The sequence below is a fragment of the Capricornis sumatraensis genome, chromosome 23 (genome assembly GCF_032405125.1).
Source record: "Capricornis sumatraensis isolate serow.1 chromosome 23, serow.2, whole genome shotgun sequence".
Classification (NCBI taxonomy): domain Eukaryota; kingdom Metazoa; phylum Chordata; class Mammalia; order Artiodactyla; family Bovidae; genus Capricornis; species Capricornis sumatraensis.
This window is the reverse complement of record NC_091091.1, coordinates 30804278-30829543: the sequence shown is the minus strand read 5'-3', so window position 1 is coordinate 30829543 and position 25266 is coordinate 30804278. Positions and strand designations below refer to the sequence as shown.

Genomic DNA, 25266 nt, shown 5'->3' with positions numbered 1-25266 from the left:
CCATGTCGGTACCATGAAGAACACTAAATTATGCAGCTATTTAAATTTTCTCCTTTTGGCATTTTAAACATGGCGGTGAAAATATTTCAAGCATATAGAGCTTCTCACACTAACTCACATCTAGAGTTGCCACCTGCACTGAAGTTTTATCATGTGATGACAGCTAAGAAGTCATCAAAAAGGACTCAAGACATCTCTTAGGATTTAGTTTTTAGGATTGCATTTTTAAATTCTGGCTGACAGAATGAGCCAAGCCCCTGACTAGCATTTTGCAAAGGGGATAATCTGGTAGTAATCTATAGTATAACGGCACCATAGGCGTGGAAGAGCCTTATATAATTCTCATTTATCCATCATATCCCTCAAAGAAGGATAATATTTATCAAGATTAATGATGACCAGCCATTAGTTCCTTTCAAGAAAATTAATTCTAGGAAACATATGTTCTTTTACTAGGAGATAAGAAATCATATTGATTAGACAAAAAACATTGATGCCTAGGTATTTCCATATTGACTACTACTGATTTATATGACAGGATGAACTAATTCTGAGTACCTAGAGAATATTTAATGATAATGATAAGCACTCCAAAATTAAGCCAAATCTGAGACAAAACGCTGAAAAGTTTAGGATTACCTGTTTCTTTATCTACAAGATCTTGCCTAAGGGTAGCAAAACTTGGCACCATCAGGAGTTGACAACTATTATAGTTCTGGTTCATGAGTACACTACACACTATAAAGCAGTTATCATGCAATGGTTAGAACTGGGCTCCAGAGTCACACTGCCTGCTTTCAAACTCTGATTCTACCATTCACAGATGGTTAGTTAATCCCTCTGTGCTTCAGTTCTCTCATCTATAAAATGGAGGAGAAAAACAGCATCCTCTCCATAGTAGGAGAAATTAATGAGAATTTATGTATGGCACGTGGAAAAAAGTGCCTTGCACAAATGTTACATAATAAGTTATAGTCATATTATTAATATTATATTCTACTTTCCCAATAGTTTCAAAACAGACCATTCAGTTCATCAGTAACTAGGCAAACCACGTTAAGTAGGGACATACTGTGATTTTGGTCCTGGGGCTCGTCTCCCCATTCCGAGACTCCTCAGGCACGTTCACTTTCATGTAAGTATTTGGTGAGTTCAACCATCTGGTTTTTTCACGCTGCTGCCTCTGTGCCATGTATTTGAGAGGTGAGAGGGGTACTGTATCATCTTCGAAGGAAAAGGCAGTCACAGTGGCTGGTATCTCTACATCACTCTTGTGCCTCGGCTTTTCTCGAATGAGAGGGTGCCTGTAAGCATAGCCTGTTCTATATCCCTGGGGGAGGGAGAAACCACATTTGAAGCAATCAAACTTGTCCCAAACACAGCATTTAGAGGCTAATTCTTTAAACAAATGATTCTTTCGCTGAAAAACAAAAAGGGGAAATCCTTCCAAACTCCACATAACTGCCACATAACACTAGAGTTGAAGTTAAGCAAATTTCAAGATCTAGTTAAAATTGATTTCAGCTGACAAAGCAATTTCCACTCACACAACTATTTCTGACAAAGGTAATTTCAAAACTGCTGACCAGAAACACTTTCCAAGATATAAACTGGTTTTCTGGAGGCCAAATCTCAGTGCTCATTTAAGTCTTTGTTCCTGGGTCTGAAGGCAATCTGCTTTCTGACTCTTAGCGGAAGAGGGTAAAAATCTAAGATAAGATGACAGTTGCCTATTTCTCCAATTCTTAAAATACACCAAGTTCCTTCCTAGGGTCACACTGCTCCCACAGGAGTAATGAGCATGTTCCCAAACCACAGGGAGGAGGGGACACTTGGTCCTAAATCTGGAAACATGAAATCAAGTTCACAGTCAATTTTTTACCTACCAAGTTGTCCAGAGTCCTCATCAGCCCTTCGAACTCAATCTCGCCAACCTTCCACTTTTGATGGGAACCCATATTCACTCCTCCTCCTCCAGATGCCGCTACAGTGTGCGTGGAAGCTTTGTACTTCTGAAGGTCCAGCACAAGCAGATTGTCCACCCCACCTGCCCCCGCCAGTGCCCGCACCTGTAATTGACGGCACAGTATTAGAAGCACAGGACTGGAAAGACTGGAACGAGCACTTCACTTTGTAAAAGGCACAAGTTTGATTCTGCAAGTATCTGTAACATGTCTTCAGGCTACCAACAAAGAAAACTTGCGAAAGCAGGCAGCTTTAGGAGCTTTTCCATCTATCCATACCTTCCAGGGCTCTGACCCTCCCTGATGGAAAACACATTTAGAGCCATACCCTTTAACATATTTCAAGAAACTGAACTCTCTTGCCAAATTTTAAAGTTCTTTCCTTGCAGTTTTCCCATGGCTGTCCAGTTTAAACTTTTGTTGAAAGTTATAATTTTAAAGGAATATAAACACCATATTGTGAATTTAAGAATACTGAAGCAGAAGTCACCTCGTTATTTCAATATAATGAAGCTTTTCATAGCCTCATTTGAGAAGACTGACCATTAAAGCAAAAAATAAAAAAAAGTTGGTTATTAAGTTAAAGTTGGTAGGAAAAGTACACCGCCTCTCTCCCCTCCTTTTTGCAGCCTTTCCAATAAATTCAGATTCTTACCATTTGCTTCAAGAGAATCTGCTTGGTTTTTCTTAAAGGGGGGAAATTAGGGCTGTTAAATACACCCAGCTTCTCTGGGGTTGATAAATATCTAATCCATTATAATAATGAGGCTGAAGCTGTGGAACGTCTGGAAATTGCATGAGTTTCTAAAATTTCTGGTGTTGCTCTTACCCTTTTTTATAAAAGTGACCACAACACAGCTGATCTTTGATAAATGGCAGTCATCTTTGCTCCTCAATTAGCACCACACCGCTAGAGGGTGAAAATGGAGCAATGTGCAACTATACCGTCTTGAAAAGTAGGATTATGAAGAAAATTATGTTTATGAAGCCCTTAGATTTGGTGTATGTGTCTGTACATGAATTTTAATTTTCTTTCTTCCTGTTTTCAATTCAAGAGATACTCAGTTGACCCTTTTTACTCAAGTGAAGCACAACTTCTCTTAAGACAAAACAAAACAAAAAAGCCACCAACTGATAGAACTCTGGAAATAAGTAAACATAATACCCAACCCAACAGATAATTAAGCAAAAAAAGGCAGGGGGAGGGGTAAAGGTTTCCTTACTTGAGTCTCACAGGCTATCTGCACATTAAAAATGTAATGAAAAGCCTCCTCGACTGTTTCTCCAAGTGCTACCACACCATGATTTCTGAGTACCAGCACCTAAAATAGAATCCCAAAGCAATCACTTTAAATAACTGGCATAGCTCACACTGCTTTCATCAACAGTAACAGCAACAAAAATAGCTCCTTTGATAGAGACTCTACTACACACCTTACAACTTGGCCCCAGAACTTTCTGCAGTTGAATTCTCTCCTCCTGTTCATCAAGTGACCCTTGGTAGTCATAATAGGCGACATCTCCCAGGATCAGGGACTCTTGAGAAATTGGAAGGATCCCACACTTCATGGAGGACACCTATTTGATCGGGTTCATGCCAAGATAACACATTTGGTTACTGATTACACCTTCACAGCAAGTGGATTCTTCAGTCAGCTCAGGCAGCACTGGCCAATTCACTGTGCTCAGCACTCCAGACTCCTCCCGTTTTAGTTCTTTGCTTCTTCAAGAGAAAGAAAAGAACTTGGGGATTCTATTTACATGCTGTGCCAGATATTAGGGAAGAAGCTTTGCGCTAAAGAATTCAACGATGCAATTATTAAACTGAGTCATTAAAAAATGCAAATGCTCTCTCCAGTTTTTTGCTAGAACAGGAGCATTTAGTCCAAAGGGCCTTTTGCTTTCTTATGCAGATGATTAATACTTTGAAAATGACTTCAAATGGTGGGGTCTGAAAGAATGATTATAAAGTATCATGGAAGGAAAGCCATGGAAATCACACACTTCCCAGGGTCATTGTTGGTTTTGGCCCTTCAGTGACTTACAGCTGCCGTTGCAAGGGTATGGATGTGTATCACACACTTAACATCAGGACGTGTTGAATATATTGCGGCATGGGGACTGAAGCCTGCATGGTCAATTTTCAAATTAGTACTTCCCTGATCAACCACTTCTCCTATTATATTGACTTTCACCTGGAAAAATCAGAAAGACATACTTAATTGGTACCCAAGCATTAAAGTTTCCGGTGTTCCACAAGCTAAACTGGGGTGGGGTGGGGTTGGAGTTGGGGTCGGTGGGGGGGGGGGGTGGCAAACTTTTTTGTCAAAAGCCAGAAGGCAAACATTTTAGATTTTGCGGACCTCTGTTGCAACTACTCAACTCCGCCACCATAGGAGAAAAGCTGCCACAAACTACTGTGAAAGAATGGGTGTCGCTTTGTTCCCACGGAATTTTATTTACAACATGTAGTCTGCAACAAAATAGCATTTAGCAAGAAGTACAGTTTTTAAGAGACTGAATAACTTCAGCTCTTCGCTGAAGGTCTGGCGTTTACTGAACTCGCTGGAAAACGTCCATTTGCTAATTAACACTATAGCACTAGAATCAACAAAGTTCCTACCACCCTAGAGGGCAGTGACAGTGCTCCAGAGTACAAGTATGAAAAAAATAAATGCTAGAATGTCACACCCTACACTCACACCAACTGAACTTTGTTTAAATCTACCTATAAAACATACAGACTTTGTGTGTGTGTTTAAGCAAATTACAGTACAGAAAAAAAAAAATCAAAAGATTCTCTTCAAAACATGACTAGGTTTATTGATTAGACCAATTCACTTATTAGGCTCTTCAAACCAGCCTGTTTTTCTTGAACCCTAAAGTTCTTTAAAAAATCAACATTAACTTTCCAAATTCTTCCCTGTTCACTAGTGAATGTTTTTCCATCCATACTTCTTCTTGTTCTGTCCAGTACCAAAAGCTAAAAGCTGTCAGAAAAGCACAAAGAAGCACAGAAAAAGTAACACAGGAATGAAAATTGTACCAAATTGGAGGCTGTGGCTTCAGAAAAAGACAGGCCTCTGGGAATTATTATTATGTGGTCTTGCTCCTTACTTATTCTTACCTGGGAGAAACAAAACAAAACAAAACAGAATTACTAGGAGGTGTTTATATTTCACACTGTAAACATGACTAAGAATATACTCATAATGAATAACTGTAAGATATCTGGGTGTGTGGGGGGGTGGACAAAGCAGAAATTAAAGGCGTGCAACATGAAACTTGCCTTGAAAAGTTTTCTTCCCTCAAGCCTTCAATACTTGCTAAAAAATTCTGACATTCTGACATCAAGTCTTCATTTACTGGCCTTACCTAAAGTGTTATTTTGGGAGTTCTAAGGTTGTTTAGGGTCAGCTCATCGCAGGATAAATGAATGCCAATATTATTCAACCCAATGAGATATGACTATAATTTTGATTTACATTATGGAAATTAAGGGGAAACAGGCAAAGGAAAGAGAAAAAAATCTCTAGGAAGGAATTAAGGTGGAAAAGAAAGGGGAAACCAAGGAACAGCTGGAGGAAGGAATGAAAAGTCATAGGAAGATTGTATCTCATATCTGTGCCATTTTCATCACACATTATTTCCATACCTTTTGCTTCCAAATATTGTCTTGTTTCCAAGTGTGGCAACAGGAAAACAAGATAATGATGAAGAATGGGGAAAATATATTTAAAAAATAAAGACCAAGGAGGAAATCTTTGTCTCCTCTACTTTCCCTGCCCCAAATGCTTTTGAAAGCATTTTTTTTTTTTTTTTAAATCACTGGCTCTCAGATATAATTAATACACAGAGAAAATCCTGCCAGGAGGATTTCTTTTCAGATAGGTTCTGCGACTGGTCTGAATTAAAGAAACACAGGTAATAAGTGGAGAAGAAAGTTGGGGTTAACTGTAGCCTCTCAAAGATAAGGTTTAAATCAGGATGAGTTGTGGTCCAGCATGCTACGTTCAGAGAACAAGGTTTAAAAACTGGACTTCTGAGTAAAGGCGAGGAGAGCATAGCTGCCTTCAAGTTGGGATTTTAAAAAAAGGAACTGAAAGCTGAAGGACTCACTGAGATGTACGTATTTGCCAGGTGGGCCCATCCAAACAAGTCTGCAAGTCTGTACAGGCTGGCAAGTTTACAACGAGTAAGCTTTTCTCCCTTCACGTATGAGGATGTATCTGCTCCAGGAAGGTCATTGATAGGTGTGACCATGCCGAGACCTAAGAGCAAAAATTGGGGAGAGAGATTCAGGTCAAATAATCCCTTACCTGAACATTAGTTGCCAGAAAGCAGCCTGAGTCTGGGAGTGTCCCAGCCTGTAAATGATGATCTGAAACTTAACAGCCCACACAAGGTTGCATTAGCTTATCTTCCTCTAGGGAAGCACACTGAGTGAAAATATGTATCAGCTATTGCCTTGCTGTTTCATCTAGTACTTTGTAGGGAGTGATGTTAGGGAGTTAGGCTCATACCATGGGGGGGAATATGGTCACATGATCTAAATGGTAACAGCTGATAAGATCTAAAAAAAGCTACCTTACCTCTTTGACTTTTATTCAAACAAAAAATATTTAAGAATGCAATTAAACTGTAGTCTAGTTTCTGCCCTCACCAAGCAACAAAAACTAGTCTCAACCTCTAATGACCCAATCACTAAATTCAACTTTTACTGTCTTCATTCTCCTGGCTATCATTACCCACCTCTTTCCTAGACTTCTTCTCCAGGTCTGTGTGGTACTACTGTGGGCCTCTTGGCCCTTAGCCCTACACACTCTTGTTAGGGTGCATGGCACATGTCAGATAATCAGTATTATAGAAAAAGTGGATCAACTAGCTCAATCTTTCACTTTTCCAGTTTCTCCCAAGTGGGAAGAGTGAGTGATGCTGGAACTCATCGTTCCTCTCACCACTGACCTGCCACCCCCGCCATCACATTCAAACCTGTTGAGAAGTCTTCTCTCCCCTTCCTTGGCTATATGCCCTTCTCACTGATCTCTTTGTTCTCATTCCCACAACCACTACTCTAGCTCAAGCACTTATCACTCACTCTGGGACTCTTTCAAAACTTCTTTAAGCAGCGTGTGTGTGCCAAGATACTGACCCACTTGGGTTCTACCCACACCTTGTGCACTCCCACCGTCATGTCTCTTTGCATGCCATTCCTCTATTTGGGAAGTACTTGAATTCACTGAACTCATACTTGTAAATCTTTAACAAAACAGAAAAAAAGGAAGTAGCAAAGAAAGAAAGAGGAGGAAAAGAAAAGTCCCTGAAGTCTAGGATTCTGTACCTGCCCAGGTACAGCAGTCAGTTCTGTGCATGTCTCTCTCTGAGACGTTAAGTGCTTGAACTCAGCAAGTTATGACTCTTGGCATCCTTACAGTGTTCAGTCCACCAAACTGGCGCTCTCCGTAAAGGCCTGTTGAATGGATAAAACGTGCCAACACCTCTTTTACATCAAGTTCTAACTGCTACTGGTCCATCGTTTTAAAGTCTGGTTAGTTGAGCTCTCTTCTTTCATAAACTTCTTTTGGTCCACTTCACCCCATAATCCATTCCAACTCTGAGTTCATAGCAAGATGACTTAGAAAAAGTCAGTAGACAATTTCTTTTGAGTTGCTTTGTAATGTTTCTCCTCTACAGTTATCTTGCAGTTTTAATCTTTTGTGCATTCAGTGTATGTCTCCTCAACTCAAATATGTGTTTATCTGGGGCATGGAGCACATTTTATAACTAATTTGTAATCCTCCCAAAGTCTAGTAAATGTCTGGTTGGTATGAAAAAGTAAGAGACCCTAACACTATGTTACTGTAAGTATTAGATGTTATAAACTAAAGTACTGAGCCAGATCAGAACATGCGGCTAGAAATGTACACTGTTCAAAGTGGAGATGAAATTACAATTTTTCAAACTTTACAAAACTGACGTACTGAGGGGAGGTGAAGTAAAGCCCGAAAAAGAACTGGTCATGATGTAATCTGCAATCTGTTGTAACGCTAGTAATCCAGTTGGATTGTGGCCTTTCTTCATCTGTTCTTGAATAAGGCATTCCAGGTCTTCCCGAAAGGCCTGTAATACACAAAAGTAATCACTGAGCACATGCATGTCGAGTGGAGCAGAATGACCCCAACATAACTTGCTCTGATATAATCAATCTTTCCCCCATTCCTCTCTGGAATAACTTCATTTACACTATTTAAAAACAAATACAAAGCACAAAATAAGAAAATTAAAACACTGGAAGCAGCTGCAAGAAGCTTGCTTTCAGGGGATGGAAAATCATTAGGCATTCTTAATGTCTAAGAAAATGAGCTATTACAACATCCACAATACAAAGGCACGGGTAAAGGCAACTCTGCTAATAATATGCAACTAGAGCACCCAGTATAGTCTGATGTAAAAAGAGACCCATTCCTTGCCCAGCAGCTCATTATCTAGGTTAGGATAGACTCCTTATCTGAATGGAACATGCCTGACTATAGCAACTCCCAGCAAAAGTCTTCACTAAGATGTAGTAAATCAAGGCTTCCATTTTATGATTTCCATGGCAATTCCTTAGCTCTATAAACTATGAAAACAAACTCATAAAGAGCAGGCAGCTGATTACTCCCCTCTGCAACACTATGCTAAAGAAAGAACTTTTCTCCCAACTCCGGGTACTAAACGTTCCTGTTTTGGAGCTCTGCTTTTCTTCTTTTTGGGAAGGGGGATGTAAGTGTGGCAGATAGTATTTATACAAATAAAAACACTGAATATTAAAAGAACAGTTTCTATTCCAGTATGTTTTGAGTTGCTAATATAATTCATCATTTGAAAAATCCCCCAATCCTTCACATTAGTTGAATTAGCTGGCTTTGTATTTCTATCACACTCAACCAACACTTAGTTTATTAATCATATATTCTCTTGCTCATGTCTATATTCGTTCACTTTAAACATGAAGGCTCTTGCAATGTAAATTATCCAGACCTTGCTCTTCCATTTGAGATTAGTTACATGTGTAGCAGAATGCCCTGCTGGAAAGTATATTCAGTTTGTTCCCACTTCACTTAAGAGGGAGAAGGCAGAATATACTGCTTTGTAATCATTTCCTCCAAGAGAGCAGGTATAAACACCACAGAGATCACTGGGAAATTCTCCCGAGAAGAGTGACTCTCCTTTGAGTCCCTGTGAGTAGTCTTCCTTGTAAGGCTGGGAATACAATCTCCTGGAGTGGCTGCTTAGATGGAGCCTTGTTTAGAGATGGCTGAATACATCTCAGAGGTTTTCAGAAGGAAGAATGTTTTTTAAAAATTTAGATAACAGCACAGAAGCTCATGCTGAAAGGGAAATGTGGTTGTAAGGCTATGAGGTGGTAGTACATATTAGAACTAGTCCTGACTCATGCTTGCACTGTTTTTAGAAAACAGTTGAAAGGCATCTGTGATGTGAATTCAAAGAGCTAAGTGTTAATAACTGTAATCTTGGGAGCTCAACCATGGAGCACCAAAGAACACCTTAACTGAGCTTAGCGCGGGAAGAGCATAGGAGGTCCCTCTTCCCCGTTGCACCGTAGTGGCCTGCAGAGGCATCTGAGTCAGCAGTGAACCTGCATCTCCTGTTGGGCAAGGGTTTCAACAGCACCACCATGTGGCAGGGAGAGGCAGGGGCAACGGCAGTCAGTGGTGGACTGAACAGACTCTGGTGTGGCTCTCTTATAGACGCAGACATGTGTACCACACACCACAGCTTGGATATGGAAATCACTGATGAACCTTTCTGGACTATGTAAATCACTTTTAAGTTCTTGGGACAATTTAGGGGAAAGCAAAAATTCCAAGAGAAAGATGCTGCTTGAATGATTAATTTAAAAAATACTAGTTGTGACCATATTTGAATTCTGAGTTCATAGTGCAGTTTATACCAGTTAAACATGGTTTTCCTTTTTCCTTGTTAAACACAAATCCTTGGCATAATTATAAAAAAATTCTAACCATCTAATTCCATTGACTTTTATCTAGTTCATTTAAGTATGTGATTTAAACCAGAGATACTATCGTATAAAATATCCTTGACAAAGACACATTACACTTATCAGAAAACCCCATTAATATATTTCTAAGACCTTGTGAACATAAAACGGCTGTGAGCTGCATATAAGATAGATGGGCACCTTCATACTGATGGCTAACATGAGTGTTTTAACATGTTTAAGGCTGAAAGGAAAAGAATCTTCCAGACATACTCATTTATCTTTATATAAACTACAAAAAACTTCTAGACATCTGGCAATGGGCCAATCTGTTCTTTTGAAACTTTATCTTCCCTTCAAAATCAAACTCTATTTAACCTGCTTCAATTCAAAGAAGCTATAACCAATATTCTTTGATTCAGTGAGAAAAAAAAATTATACCTACTATATGTATCACAATAGCTCTGAGAAGTAGGCATTATTTATTTTATTGAATACTGCACCATATGTTGTTTCAGCAAGAATTTAAGGTAGATTCCATTTAAAATGACACAAAAATAAATATCAGTAAAAAAAATCAAGCTAAAGAGAAAATAAGCATATGGAGGTTAGACTGAGCCAGGAATGAGGGTGAGATACAAAGAGCACACTATAAAATTGTATCATTTGTTAGAGATGGGCCAATTTTTATCTAAAGTTTCCAGCAGCCAACATGAATCAAGACAATTGCTCAGTATGCTGATTTACAATGGTTTTAAGAAAAAACAAAAACAAAACCAAGTAGTTGCTCAAGAGAATCAGAATTATTTACAATCCTGATGGGAAATTTCTGCTGGGTGTATTGAGAAAGCTAAATAAGAAAGGTTGAAACGTTTGTTCAAGGTCACAGAGCTAGTAAATGTCAGAGACAAGGACTCAGGTCAAATGCTTTTTTCATCAGTGAAAATGCCTTTTTAAACAAACTTCCATTTATCCCATAAGATAGTGAGTACCATCCTAAAGCTTTGAGATGATCCATGGTGTCATAGAGGAATGCGTACGCCCTTCTGAAATTAAGATAAATATATGAATTTCCCCTTTAAGGCTAGTGAGTAGCTTCTATGCAGTACAGGAGAAGAAAATAATTTTCAAAGTAAATGAAATGTTCCCAGCTTTTTTATATAGTTGACAGTGCTTCAACAGATATGAATTCTTTTATTCCAGAAGATTTAATATTTTTTGTCATGAACATTTATAACTCAGTTCTTAATGTTGCAAATATTTTTGAAATATTGTTCAGATAATTACCTCAGTCATAAAACTGTTAGTATAAAACTTACTAATGATATAAAACTGTTTCAGCTGGCTTTAAAATTTTATCAATAAACATATTAAACTTTCATTAAAATATTATGTTAAAAAATAAAAATTTTGTTTGTCTTTATGGTGGATAGTTAATCATGTTCCTACTAAAATTCATTATTAGTAAAATAATCCTTTACAGTTGATTCATTTGAATCTCACAAGAAAGTCCTGAAGCAGGCAATTACTTCTTGTGGTTGCATAGCTAATAAGTAAATGTAATACTGATTCAAATCTCAAACTCTCACGCAGGTATAGGATATCTGCCTAATTGTATCAGAGATGAGTTGTGTCGCTGAATCCAGTTACAGGTGTGCCTTGTTTTACTGCACTTCAGTTATTGTGCTTTTTTAGATACCGTGTTTTTTTCTTCTAAATAAATTGAAAGTTTGTGGCCACCCTGTGCAGAGCAAGTCTAACAGTGCCATTTATCCAACAGCATTATTTTAAAATTAATGTATGCACATTGTTTTCTTTTAAGACACAATGCTCTTGGACACTTAATAGACTATAGTATAATATAAACATACAAAATCTGTGTGACTCACTTTATTGCAATGTTTGTTTTACTATGGTGGTCTGCAACTGAAGCTGCAATATCTCTTAGGTATGTCTGTACAGCTAATAAGGCAGCAGGTGTGCTGTGGTCAGAAGCATGAGCAAACCTCTCAGACTAGATTAGAGCATTAGGTTATAATGATAGATAAAGCAATAAAAATTATATAGCAGATCTTGGAGTACCAAAACTTGCCCTCTTACAGCTAGGAATTCTCCCATCAAAGCAGAATGAGAAACTCACTTTTAAGTAGGGCAGCAAGATCACATGCTGGGCTTCTGAAGTCAGATTAAACCAACAATTCCCTAGGGTCTCTGCTAGAAGAGTCAGGTTAAAAGATCAAACGACACACACACATATGTGGTTTTACAGCATAAACCATCTTCCTTCTCACATGGAGAAAAACAGAGAAGAGGGGGTATTGGGGGTTGTTACACCCTGAAGACATGAATGCACTAAGGCAGAATGCCAACTGAGTGATAGATTCTTTAGGGCCTTCAAATGCCAAAATATAGTCTAACGAATGATGATTATAATTTTCAAAGTGTTGTCACGAAAGCATAAAACTGCTTACATTAGCAGTACTGTATTTAACCCCATGTACATACATTTCCATAAAACAGTCATCTACTTGGTGCTAGGCACTGCACGACATGCTTTATGTTATTTAACTGTCACAATCATCATGTGAGGTCCACTTTTGCCAACAAGGAAAGAGGAGCTCAAGTTAAGTGAGTTTCCTAATGTCACAGTGCAATTAAGTGGTAGTGAGCCCAGATCCAAAACAAGCACTGTTTGCATGTACAAAAAATTGATACAAGCAGATTAAAACTAGAAATGATGAGAAAATGGGCTGACTTCTAACTTGGGTCACAACAGTCTGGTACTCCAGGATCCCTACAGTCTGTTGGGTCAGCTTTTGGCTGTATCTCCCATTACTACCTCATACTCTGATCCACAACATGTATTTTTCTATCCTTGCTCATTGTATTTCACCAAATGGAAAAGCTGGCTTCTACTGTTCCTCCACCAGATGAATTCTTACCCTTTATACTCAACACTCATTTTAAATGCCATATTCTCCTTGAAGTCTCTCCTTTAATCACCAAGTTAGGAGGGACCTCCATATTTCTTCTCTTCCCACTGCACTCTGAATTCTTTTAACATTTGCTTACACTGCAGTCAGGGCTTTATCAGGACTGTGACTTATTTTTCCTACTCTACTATGCAGTTAAATATCTGATGGCTGGGACTGTGTTTTTCCTATTTCTAAAGAATCCCTGAGTGGCCAGTTCAGTGCTGAATTATTATAGTCAGTAAGTTAGAGCTTCTTTTCTTCGTATTTTCTTAGATATAAGGAAAGAAAGCAAAGAATCTGATCTCATCTTAACTGAGTTAGTGATAGGAAAGATCCATTTCACATGTGATTAGCACTGGAATCTGAAGCTCTAGAAAACAGTCTTATCAGTCTGTTGCTCGAATGAGAAATTCCTCCTGTGTAATTAGGCCTGTCCATCATCTAAGGGAAGAAACTCATTTTTTTTTTTTAACTACGAAGTGAATCTTCACAGAAAGTTATAAATTTTTGAAAAGTCATTTAATTCTTCAATTTAAACAAAATCCTACTTGAAAACTTGGTTTGTCCCCAGAACATTATAGTTGGGATAGCTCCCTCAGCAAACACATGTCCAAAAAAGTGTGGTTAAAAAAAAAAATCACTAGGTGAAAAACAAAATGTTTAAGTTAGAGAGAGGGTGACTTTAAAGGCTTCTCTGACTCTCATACTGTTTTATTTGGTACATCTCCTGTCAGTTAAGGGAGTGATCCTATAACTCTGAATTCATAAATGTATGGATAAAAATAAACTTGTAAAAACAAAGGATTCAGAGATTTGAGATTCGTGTAAGGTAAGAGTATACTTAGAGTATACACACGTGGTGGTGGTTTAGTCACTCAGTCATGTTCGACTCTTGCGAGCCCATGGACTGTACGTAGCCCGCTAGGTTCCTCTGTCCATGGGGTTCTCCTAGCAAGAATACTGGAGTGGGTGGCCATTTCCTTCTCCAGCAGATCTTCCTGACCCAGCGGTTGAACTCGGGTCTCCTGCACTGCAGGCAGTTTCTTTACCGACTGAGCTAATATATTCATGTATATTATAAGCCAAAAGTAGGAGCAATTTGAAATATCAGATCTTAAGGCTTCTGCCTTAAGAACGTTCAGAAGAAAGTGGTAATAAATAATTTCTTTTGGTTAAGGCTAAAAAAAATTATACAGACTGACCTATAAGTAATGTCTAACTTACAAAAATCAGGTTAACAGAATACTGATAAATCTCAGAGCTGGATTTTAAATAGCCACAGCTGGGTGTTGTACCTCATAATAATTACTAGAAAGAAAAACTGGAGCAAAAAGGAAAACAGATTACAGACTTGCTGCTCCCAGGGCACCCTGCAATTATGTTATTAGATCTCTCCTCAAGTGGAATTAGGAGCATAACAAACTTACTTAGAATTTCTCCATTAAGAAATGTATTCATTTGGAAATAGATTACCACTGGTCCTGTTGAAAGGAGAAAAAACACATAAACCAAATTTTCTTCTGGATGTTCTCCTGTATCTACGTGTAATTAATATAAAGCTAAAGGTTAGAATAATATCTTTTCTTAAAGCTGGCATTTTAATAAAATTGCTAACAAAGTTAATGAAGAATACTTCCATTTGAAACTTCCAAAGTGACCAGATAAATCATGGTAATTCTGACTTATTCTAACTAAGGTGACCTGTTAAAATTTTAGGCCTTAAGTATAGTGATAGGAAACTCTAACATGAATATGACTTTGAAGTTTCTCCTATCTTTAAAATAAGTTTGAAGCATTACACGCTGCCCTGTTATTAAGAAACATTAGTGTGTCACAAGGATCTACTGTATAGGACATGGAATTCTCTGCTTAATGTACGTGGATACATGTATATTTATGGCTGAGTCCCTTCACTGTACACCCGAAACTATCACAGCATTGTTAATCGACTATGCTGCTGCTAAGTCACTTCAGGTTAATCGGCTATATCCCAACACAAAATAAAAAGTTAAAAAAAAGGTGCTAGTGTGTCATGGGCCTGACCAACCAACATCTACACTGCTGTTGTCCTATCTTTCAGAGTAACATTACACACTTCTCTCAACAAGTCTAACTGCTTTGATAGTGATATGACTTTAAGAAATTTCATTCTTTTTCTGAAACTTGCCAACTGTTTTTCATTTAAGCCGTACAGTTCAGTAGGAACTTACTGGACAACATTCAAGTGTTTAATGACTCAAAACCCACTCAGCCATTCATATATCCGTCCATCCAAGTATTCAGAATTTACTAAATATCTACAATGTTCTGAAGTTTTCAATTTACACCTTCCTTTAACTTTGATGAGGCCCATCATTAAGTTCTAACCGTCTGCCCTGGATATTTCATTCGAAGACAAGGGCAATCATATATGTCTCCAAAGACACATATATGTCTCCAAAGACATATATACAAGGAGTATATTGGACAAAGAAAACTTGTAGATTCTCTCGAGTGCATTAACAAAATCTCTAAATAAGTTTATTCACCAGCACTTAATTTCTAAGACAAATACTTTATTAAAATTAAAAAAACTATGTCAAAAGGCCATGACATTTCTAGAAAGAAATAGTATTTGGAGTTGAGATGAGACAGATTGCTCTTCTATTTTCTCAGCTCAAGGCAATAAGGCATTATGTTTGTCATCCAAATTTACAGACACCAAAATGTCTTTTGATTTGAAACTCCTCTTGAGCAAGAGAATTTGAAGAAGAATAAAACATGGGTGGAACTTTTTCATAGTTATTGAATGCTTTAAGCCTAGCAGGAAAGGGTGTGAGTTTCAAGTTTAAATTCAGACCCCGCTATTTAACTAAGGGTATAAAAACTTCTGCAAGTTATTTAATGGCTCTAAGTTTCAGTTTATTTATCTGGAAACTAGGGGACAGTAATACTTCTTCGACTGAGTTGTTCTGAGGATTAAATAGGATTCGATACTTAATAGTTGCCTGGTACACAGTAAGCAGTTATTTTAAAAAAAAGTATTATACTTTGCTTTTATTAGTTCCTTTCCTGATTTACTTTCTTCCCAAATCAACTCAGCATTTTAAATAGAAAGCTTACAAATTTGTTTCTTACAACCGTGTACTAGTAATACCTTTGATTTTGATCTTCATTGGTTATGGGTTTTCTCTAACAGAATGAACCTCAATATTCACAGGAGACACATAAAGTTTTTAAGAAAATTATATTCACAGAAACATTACAATCTTGGACTTAAAGAAACAAAGAGAGTACAAAAAGAAAAGAGGTCTTTGAACTCCAAAACCTCTACAAGAAGGAAGCAGGGTGAGAAAAATACACAGCTACAAACACAGGCTACTTTTTAAGGAAAAGGAAGAGTAATTCAGAGAATGGAACCAAAAACCCAGAGGGCGGAGCCAAGAGCCAGGGAAACTCATTTCTACTAAGTAGGACTGAGTTCTTATCAAGGGAACTTTCAAACACTGGCCCAGATGGATTTTAGAATTGCTACGAATCAGTGACTCCTCTGTACCCTCAATTTTCTCCCTTTTTGAACAGAAATGTCCATAGCAGTTAGCTTTGGGTTTGTCCCACCACTGATGTGTGTGAGGGCAGTTCTCAGGTCTATAGATTGAAAGGATCTATATTTAAGGAATTTCACTTGAGGTGGATTACCTATACCTGGACCAGATTTAGAAGTCGATGTTTTGGATTCAGGCTAATGTTGTAATGGGATGAAATTTTTGCAGGGGTAGTAGGAGATGGTGAGTGCATTTTACATGTGGGAGGAAGGTAGACAAATCATGGCAGACTGTGGTGCTTTTAAAATAAATTGTGATCAGAGAGTGGACAATCCTCCCCTCCAAAGGTGGAGCTTCATTCCTCTCAAGTATGAGCTGAACTTAGCGACTTACTTCTTAACTAACAAATATGGCAGAAGTATTGTGTGAAATGTTTGAGATTAGGTCACAAAAGGTACTGCAGGCTCCTCTTTGCTCTGAGATACTTCCTCATGGGGAGAGCACTCAAACAGCCTCAGGTTAAGGTTCATGCGGCAAAAAACTGCAGCCTTTTGCCAACAGCCAGGTGAGTGACCCATCTTAAAAGAGTGGAAACCTCCACCCCAGTCAAGCCTTCAGATGCCGCAGCCCTGACAGATACTCATGAGACCTTAAGCTAGATCCACTCAGCTAAGCTGCTCCTGAATTCCTGACTCACAGAAATGATAAGATCATAAAAGCTTGTTGTTTTAAGCTGCTAAGTTTTGTTTTTTAGTAATACAGGCCACCATATATCATTTCCTTTGGTGAAAAGTTTGTTGTATTAAAAGAAATTTGAAAGCCATGTCCTAAAACTTGACAGAAAGACAAAATGTATATACTTTTCCAAGTCTTTCACAAACAAGATTTTAAATTCACGAGCAAAGAACTAGGGAAAAAATGATCTATCCACAATTATCACTCTTGCTATGGAAATGACAATCTATGTACCTGCCCTTTACCATTCTTTCATTAAATTCCTCAAGTCATAAGGAAAATTGGTATTTTTAAGCCAATCTTATAGTGGCAATACACAAGTAAAAAAAAAAAATTAGGTAATCTCAGTTATGTTGCCTTAGTTTAATAGAAAAATTATTTTTTAAAAACCCTGGCATAAAAATGTAGTTTGGCACTTTTCCCTTTAAAGCTTTACTTAGAATTGAATGATTTTCTTTGGAGCATTAACCAAAGAAATCTTGGTGTTTACTCTAACAAAATCTGAACTTCATCTCATTCTTTCAGTTACTTTATCCTATATATTACCGTAATTCTTTGGCTAATTATTTCTTCAAAGTGGAGTTTGCCCTTCAAGTATTTATAAATACAGAAAGTTGTTTGCATAAAATAAGGCACTGAACATTTACTCTCTCATGAAAAATTTTCTGGTTAATCTCCTTTCCATTGGGAAAAGATTTCTTTAAGGGTTTATTTAAAAGGGTAGGTTTATATTTAAGCTATACTTAAATTCCTGAAAGCCTGCATTGCTTTTATAACTTCTATTTGCTTTTATCTAGGCCACTGATACAGGAGAATTAGTCAGGAATGGAATTCCCCTTTGGCTTTGGACTCAATCTCTGTGATTAAATCCACAAGGGCACAACAAAAATGATTTACCAGGGCCACCTCAGGCAGTTCTATGTCTTGGTGCTTATTTTAGTACCTAAGTTGGAAATCTAATACAGCCTTATCCTGGGCATCATGTGTTTATGTATATGAACTCTAGCTTAAGGGGCCCATGATCTTCACTATACATATAGTTATGAATTCAATTTGCATGTTACATCATGTTGTTCACTCATTTTCCAACACTTATATGTGACCTTTACAATTCCACTGAAGGTGTGTAGGAAACTTAAATCATTTGAACGTGATTTACAAAGTCTGGATGTTGTTGTGCAGACAGAATTTTCAGCTTGAGTTAAGGTTAGAATCTATGTTTAATCTAGTTAGTTTGGTGTGCATGCACATATGTGCACCTACATTAGGGTATAGGAATATTAAGCTGCCAAAGGACAGATATCTTCATAAACCTTAAGTCTTCCTATGATTGTCAAGATACCCAAAGGAAGAACATATGTGCACGGGGTGTATCTAACTCATTTCTTGGTTCCTAACTCTTCACTCATGTCTTTCTGTTCTTCACAGATACTCAGTCTGAAATGGGAATCCTTGAATTTAGTAGCATCTTTTGTTTCCCTGTAATGAAACATTACACTCAGAAATCACACAAGAGAAGTTACCACCAAGATGATGCTAGTTTATCAATAGAGTGTTGCAAATTAAATTTATATACTAGGTGCTTATTTCGCCTCTGAAAAATTGGGGACAACCAGTCCCCGTTCCTACACCACTCTTCTAACCCAAAAGCAGATACCTCCTACCTCACTGTATCATGGTTTCCAAAGAGTAAAAAAAAATTAAATCATTTTGACTCACCGGACTTTGCAAGATCTGAGTAACTCGTTTCCTCTGCTCCATCATATTGAAGTCTTGTCGCAGATCAGGAGACATGTTCCTCTCCCTTATGTATTCTGGGTCATTTTCATTGATGCGGTCAAAATACCTCTCTTTGTGAGGCATGCTGGGAGGGGGAGGAGTAGTGACCACGCCTTGGCTAGCATCTGAACTCATGCTTCACGTCTGCTGTGTCTCCTTCTTATCTGCATTAATAAACACAAAGTAGGACAATCATATTAATAATAAATTCATTATTAAATTTGAATTTTACACTGGTCATGCAGAACTGTTACCCTGTAACAGTGGCCATTTTCTTTAAAAAGAAGCTTTTCAAAAAATACTAGGACACTTTTTTTTTATTAGGGTAAAAATAGATTATAATGCTAAATTGTAAAGTGAATATTTTCAGAGCAAGTAGAAACTTGTGGTTCAATTACAAAAATGTCATCAACTGCCAAATAGATTTTTTAAAGGAGCAATAATCAAAATATCCAAAAGTAAAATGCCACATTTAAGACAGCAAATTTCCTCATTAGTGATTACTGTTAGTGGAGATTCTCTTTTCTCTCTTACTCATGCTTTTATGTTAGACCAAACTTGGGCCATATTTAACAACCACTATATTTTATAGTGAATGTAGCTTATTAACATATGAGAGAGAAACAGCTATAAATTTTTCAAATGATTCCGTAAATTCCAGGGAAAATGCAGGAATTATTAAGGCTGCCAGACTATATAACTTCAACAGACAGTACTTTAAATCCAGTGAGAAACAATAAAAAGCTATTCAGAAACCACAGGGACAGCTGATTCATTTAATTATTACTGACAGGATAATCCCTGGTTTTATGCCAGGGAAACGATTCATTTAGGCTTTGCTACAACTGAGCACATAATCAATCAACAGTAGATAGATTAACAGGACAGTCATTCAACATCCATCCCCCCAGCCCCAGGCTGTGATGGCTTGTATTAGAAGGTGAGGAAGCCATCTAACCTGGTGCTTCTCAAATCGTCTATGGTGAAGAACTTTCTCCAATTTGCTGTGGACTAGTATTTTTGTAAAATATAAAATAATGCACTCAGATGTCATGGCAATGTCAAACTGTAAGAAGTTTCTAAACGCTTACTATCATATTCTGTCTGCAGACTGGCACCAGATCCTGGACCACACTTAGAACATCACTGACCTAGCAGAGAGGAACAGTCACTGCATGCTAAAGGAATGCTTCCTCTCATTTTTAGATGTGATGCAGCACAAGGCTAAACCATGAGAAAAGGACACCACTGATTAGTGTATCCCTTTACCTAGTTGTTCTTTTGAACTGAATATAGAAAGTGCAAAAATGTGCAACAAGGAAGAAGAAAAGGAAACAATTTTTAAAAAGAAATTGTAAAGACAGTTTTGTGTAGCACAATTTTCTCTGCAGGTGCTAACAAACGCAATCTGTTCAATATAAATGATTGGGTAACAGAAAAAAACATTCTCACTACAAATGGTATTTATTTAACTGATTATTTGCCTGTAAGAAGAATCACTTCATAATAAGGGAAGTTAAATGCAGACCAGTTTCTAGATAGAACCAGAAGGGAAAAGGCAAGGGCTACCTTTTTCTTAGGGATCTGAATCCCTGATAAAGACCAAAGATACTTGATCTCATCTCCTGAACACAATTAACAGCTAGTGAGGTTTCTATACTTATCTCTAATAACAGTCTTCTCTGATAGAATTCATTTCTAAAGCTGAGCTGACCCAACTTAGCCCAAGTAAATTCACTGTAAGACATTAAAAACTCTTGCATTAATTCTGGTCCTGAAAATGTAAACTTACTTTGTTAAAAATAAATTTTTGCAAAACATGCTAAAACTGATTTCTTTTACTTGAAAACATCAATCCCATGTACAACATTCTACAAGCTACCTGAATTGTTTTAGTATACAACACCTCAAATTCACGAAATATGGTTAAAACACTTTACATCATACGGCTTTAATGAAATTCTGATCTGATTACTAGAAAGCAACTTATTAATATCAGTGAAAGAAATGTAAAAAAATAAGCTTTTCTATAATTGAGTCTTCCACATCCTAATTCATTAATTTAAAAATTGGAAGAAAACACTAAAGAATGGATACCTGTTCATGATATGTGTTCTCCACAGGAAAAATAGGTGTTTTTTTTTTCTTTTTAATATAACATTCACTACTAATGGCAGAGAAGGCAATGGCACCCCACTCCAGTACTCTTGCCTGGAAAATCCCATGGATGGAGGAGCCTGGTGGGCTGCAGTCCATGGGGTCGCTAAGAGTCGGACAGGACTGAGCGACTTCACTTTCACTTTTCAGTTTCATGCATTGGAGAAGGAAATGGCAATCCACTCCAGTGTTCTTGCCTGGAGAATCCCAGGGACGGGGGAGCCTGGTGGGCTGCCGTCTATGGGGTCACACAGAGTCGGACACGACTGAAGTGACTTAGCAGTAGCAGCACTACTAATGGAATGACCCTAGCCATATTATACTCTTCCAAAAATTAGCTTTTGCTACACTGTTATCAGATTGACATTAACCTATAGTATTTTTCATCATGTTGCTATTATCCAAAAATGTGGTGCACAGATCATCTATTCCAAGAAACTTTTTCATATCCACTTGAGTTATCAGCAATCTAAAGGTCTAACCAATCTCTGGAACCTAGTTTTCTTAGAAGCTGTTTGTAACAAGGCCATTTGAACTCCTTAAAATAGTTTATAGCTGGCCGATAAAAACTCCAAGGAGAAAGTTTTTAGAGAAACAAACAAACTCACATATATTAGTAAATGTCATGCTGCCTTGGCCAAGTACAGACTAAGTGGGTACTCAATAAATGCGACATCAATTAACAAAGAAATCAATTCTCTAGTTTACCACACTAGGTCACTGACTATGAATAAGCCATTTTTTAAAAAAGAAATCCCATAAATGTTGCCCTTAGTTGGATTTTAACCTATTCTTCAACCCCTAAAGCACTATTCAGCCTAACGGAGGAACAGAGTTAGATAATAAGCCTGTGTCTAACTGAATTTGCTGATGCTTATAAACTAATTTTACTAAAAACACAGCAAAAAGCAAGGAACTGTGGTAGTAGATTTATTTTGTTGTCCCAGCACTGGCTTAAGAAACTGATAATAGGAACACTGATAAGCAAAAGCTTAAGAGTTTAAAGAACTTCTGATTAATGCATTTTTAAATGAGCGAGGTAAAAAGGAAAATACATCTAACCACTCATTTTAGTAATAAAAGAACATATTATATATGTGTTAACACTTTATATAGTTTATACTATGCTCTTACAGCTTTCTATCTTATTCCATCTTTGTAACTACACAATGAGATAGAGATTAATAATCTAGAGATTCCATGGATTAAATATCCTGCCAAAAATCCCACTGTGTATCAGACAATATTCAAAGCCACGTTTCCATCTCCTAGTCCACTTTACAATGAAACATATCATAAAACACAAGAGGGCTAAAATTTTGAGACTTTTAGTCTACATTCTGTTCTAAATATTAGGCAACTGAGAATATACAGAATCTGTCAAAATTAAGGAAATGACACCAAAAAGGGGAAATAAGATTAGAAATGACTCAAAACACTCTGATCTTTTTAAAACTTCAAAAGCTCAGAGACTTGTGGTTGTCAAGGGGGAGAGGGGTGGGGGAGTGATGGATTAGGACTTTGGGATTAGCAGGTGCAAACTATTATATGCAGGATGGACAAACAATAAGATGCTACTGTATAGCACAGGGAACTATATACAGTATCCTATGAGGAACCATAATGAGAAAGAATACGAAAAAGAATGCATATACATGTATAACTGAACCACTTTGAACAGCAGAAATTAACACACACTGTAAATCAACTATACTTCAACAAAATAAATTTTTTTTAAAAAAGTTCATTATTTACCACAGCTTTTTAATAAAAGAAGTCTCAAAGTTTTATGTCCTTGGAGTAAGGATTGGGAATTAACAAGAAGGATATAGAAATAAAGAATAAGGGCAGTAGTTTGTCATTCAGGTGCTCTTCTATACCTAGATGCTCAACAGTAAAAGCTTTACACAGATTTTTAAGCCAATCATAAGCAACAACTGATTATCTGCAATTTTACAGACTATGGACAGAACTGCTAGTTCAAGCCTGGAAAAAACCTAGGATCCACAAGATTATCTGAAATAAACAGAATTCAGAAAAAAAAAAGAGAGAGAGAGAGAGAAGCTTTCAGCATCATATACAACAACCAAGACATGGAAACAACCTCAGTGTCCATCCAGAGAGACGGATGGACAGAGAAAATGTGACGCGCACACACACACACAATTAAATTACTCAGCCATAAAAAGAAGGTAATTCTGCCACCTGCAACAACATGGATGGGCCTTTATGGCCTTATGCTAAGTGAAACAAGTCAGATAAAGACAAATATGATATGATCTCACTTACAGGAAGAATCGAAAAACATCAGACTTACAGAGAGTAGAATGGTGGTTGCCAGGGGCTGAGGGGCGGGGGAAATGGGGAAGTACAGGTCAAAGTACAACACTCAGTTGTACATAAAAACAAAGTACAAACATTCAGTTATAAGTTCCAGGGATCTAAGGTACAGGAGGATGACTGTAGTTAACAATACCAGATAATATATTCAAAAACTGCTATGAAAGTACAACTTTAAAGTTTTCACCATAACAGCAACAACAACAAAGTAAGTATGTGAGGTAAGACTGCTGTTAACTTACCATATTATGGCAAGTATTTCACTATACATGTATCAAATCATCACACTGTACACCTTAAACACATACAACGTACTGTCAATTATATTTCAATTATAGTTACCCACAGGACACATGTCACCAAAATACCTTTCTGGAAGATTATGATACCAATGTTAAAGACTAAATAATTTTCACTCAACCTAATAAATTTTGCTCATATTAATACAAAATTAAGTGATTTCTATGCTTAGAGAGAACTCCTAAATTAGTCTGAAATAATGATAAACAGGCCACAGTTAAATAACCTGCTATAGATAAGTATATGTCAGGTCCTTCTTTCCTTCAGCAAGTATCTACTGAGCATCTACTACGTTCCAGGCCTTACAGAGGTATTGGTGGACTGTTGAATCAAATCCTCTGAGAGCTCTGAGAGTAGTTCAGAGGTTTCTATAACCCAGTGAAAAGGATTCTACCCAGAATAAGGGGAAGCTTCCTAGAGAACATAACACGTTCTTCACATTAAGGAGGCTACAAGCCCAGGCAAACAGCAATGTGTCAGGGAATAAAGTTAGCAATGGAATAAACAGCGCATCTTACAGAAGCAATTGTTTAAAGATTTGGTTAAAAATCATTCCTACAGGTAAATTAAACCATTTAACATCGATTATTTTTATAATAAAAACTTACATGACTTGAAGAAACAGGTGAATTTCATGCTTGCTTAGAAAGCAATGCAAACTTACAGACTAATAAAGCAAGCAAAGAAGTGATTCCCACCATTTCTCAGCACTTTGTACACAGTATGAAGTGAAAAAAAAGGGTTCCACAGTGAAAACTTTATAGAAGTCAGTTCAGTTCAGTTGCTCAGTCATGTCCGACTCTTTGTGACCCTATGAACTGCAGCACGCCAGGCCTCCCTGTTCATCACCAACTCCCAGAGTCCACCCAAACCCATTAGTAATCATTACCTCTTAATGCATATACTCTATTCTCCTTCACTAAAAAGTTGACCCAGAAGTTTTCTCATAGTATTTTGTAACAAAGTTCAATGGTTTCACTAAGACTAGAAAATCAAGCACATGTAAATGCATGTTAAAATATTCTTTACTGGGAACTGGGGAATAAAGTAGTCTAAGGAAAATAACAATAATAATAGGCATTCAAAGACAACAGTTAAGTCGTCTTCTTTAAATAAAAGTTTTCTCCTCAAGCCAGTTTTAGGAGTAAGATTTTAGGTCCTTGAACTTAAAAAAAAAAAACAAAAAAAACCCCACATAACAATTTATAAGCAGCATGTGTAAAATGGCCCCAGTGTTACGAATCTGAAGCTGATTTTTCTCAATTTGTTTTTCAAGTTCCTGAGTCAGAAATGTCACAGAAAATACAGGTGAGTCCACTCAAACTGGGTGTGAACACTTTTCCACACCTTTATGTCAATCTTGCCTGACTAGAGCCTATATTCCGTTCTACCAAGAGTTGTCTTTCCTAAAGTCCATCTTTTAACTTGATCTGATTATGTCTATCTTTCTTAGAACCTTGAATGGCTTCCTGTCATCCATGGGATAAAAC

At 37.3% G+C, this 25266-nt stretch overlaps 1 protein-coding gene across 3 annotated transcripts in view; it reads right to left on the bottom strand.

The window, feature by feature from the left end:
* ADD3 (adducin 3) overlaps positions 1-25266 on the bottom strand; it is a 127575-nt gene that overhangs the window by 9447 nt on the left and 92862 nt on the right. For 2 of the 3 annotated variants that reach the window (XM_068961501.1, XM_068961504.1), the window contains exons 2-10: positions 18920-19143; positions 7946-8084; positions 6084-6235; positions 5011-5091; positions 4010-4159; positions 3399-3542; positions 3188-3286; positions 1887-2069; positions 1073-1330 (exon numbers count right to left, since the gene is read on the bottom strand). In XM_068961501.1, the coding sequence (XP_068817602.1) occupies positions 1073-1330; positions 1887-2069; positions 3188-3286; positions 3399-3542; positions 4010-4159; positions 5011-5091; positions 6084-6235; positions 7946-8084; positions 18920-19114 (1401 nt within the window). In that variant the 5' untranslated portion in view covers positions 19115-19143. The remainder of the gene's footprint in view (positions 1-1072; positions 1331-1886; positions 2070-3187; positions 3287-3398; positions 3543-4009; positions 4160-5010; positions 5092-6083; positions 6236-7945; positions 8085-18919; positions 19144-25266) is intronic. The other variant, XM_068961502.1, reaches the window with a different exon arrangement.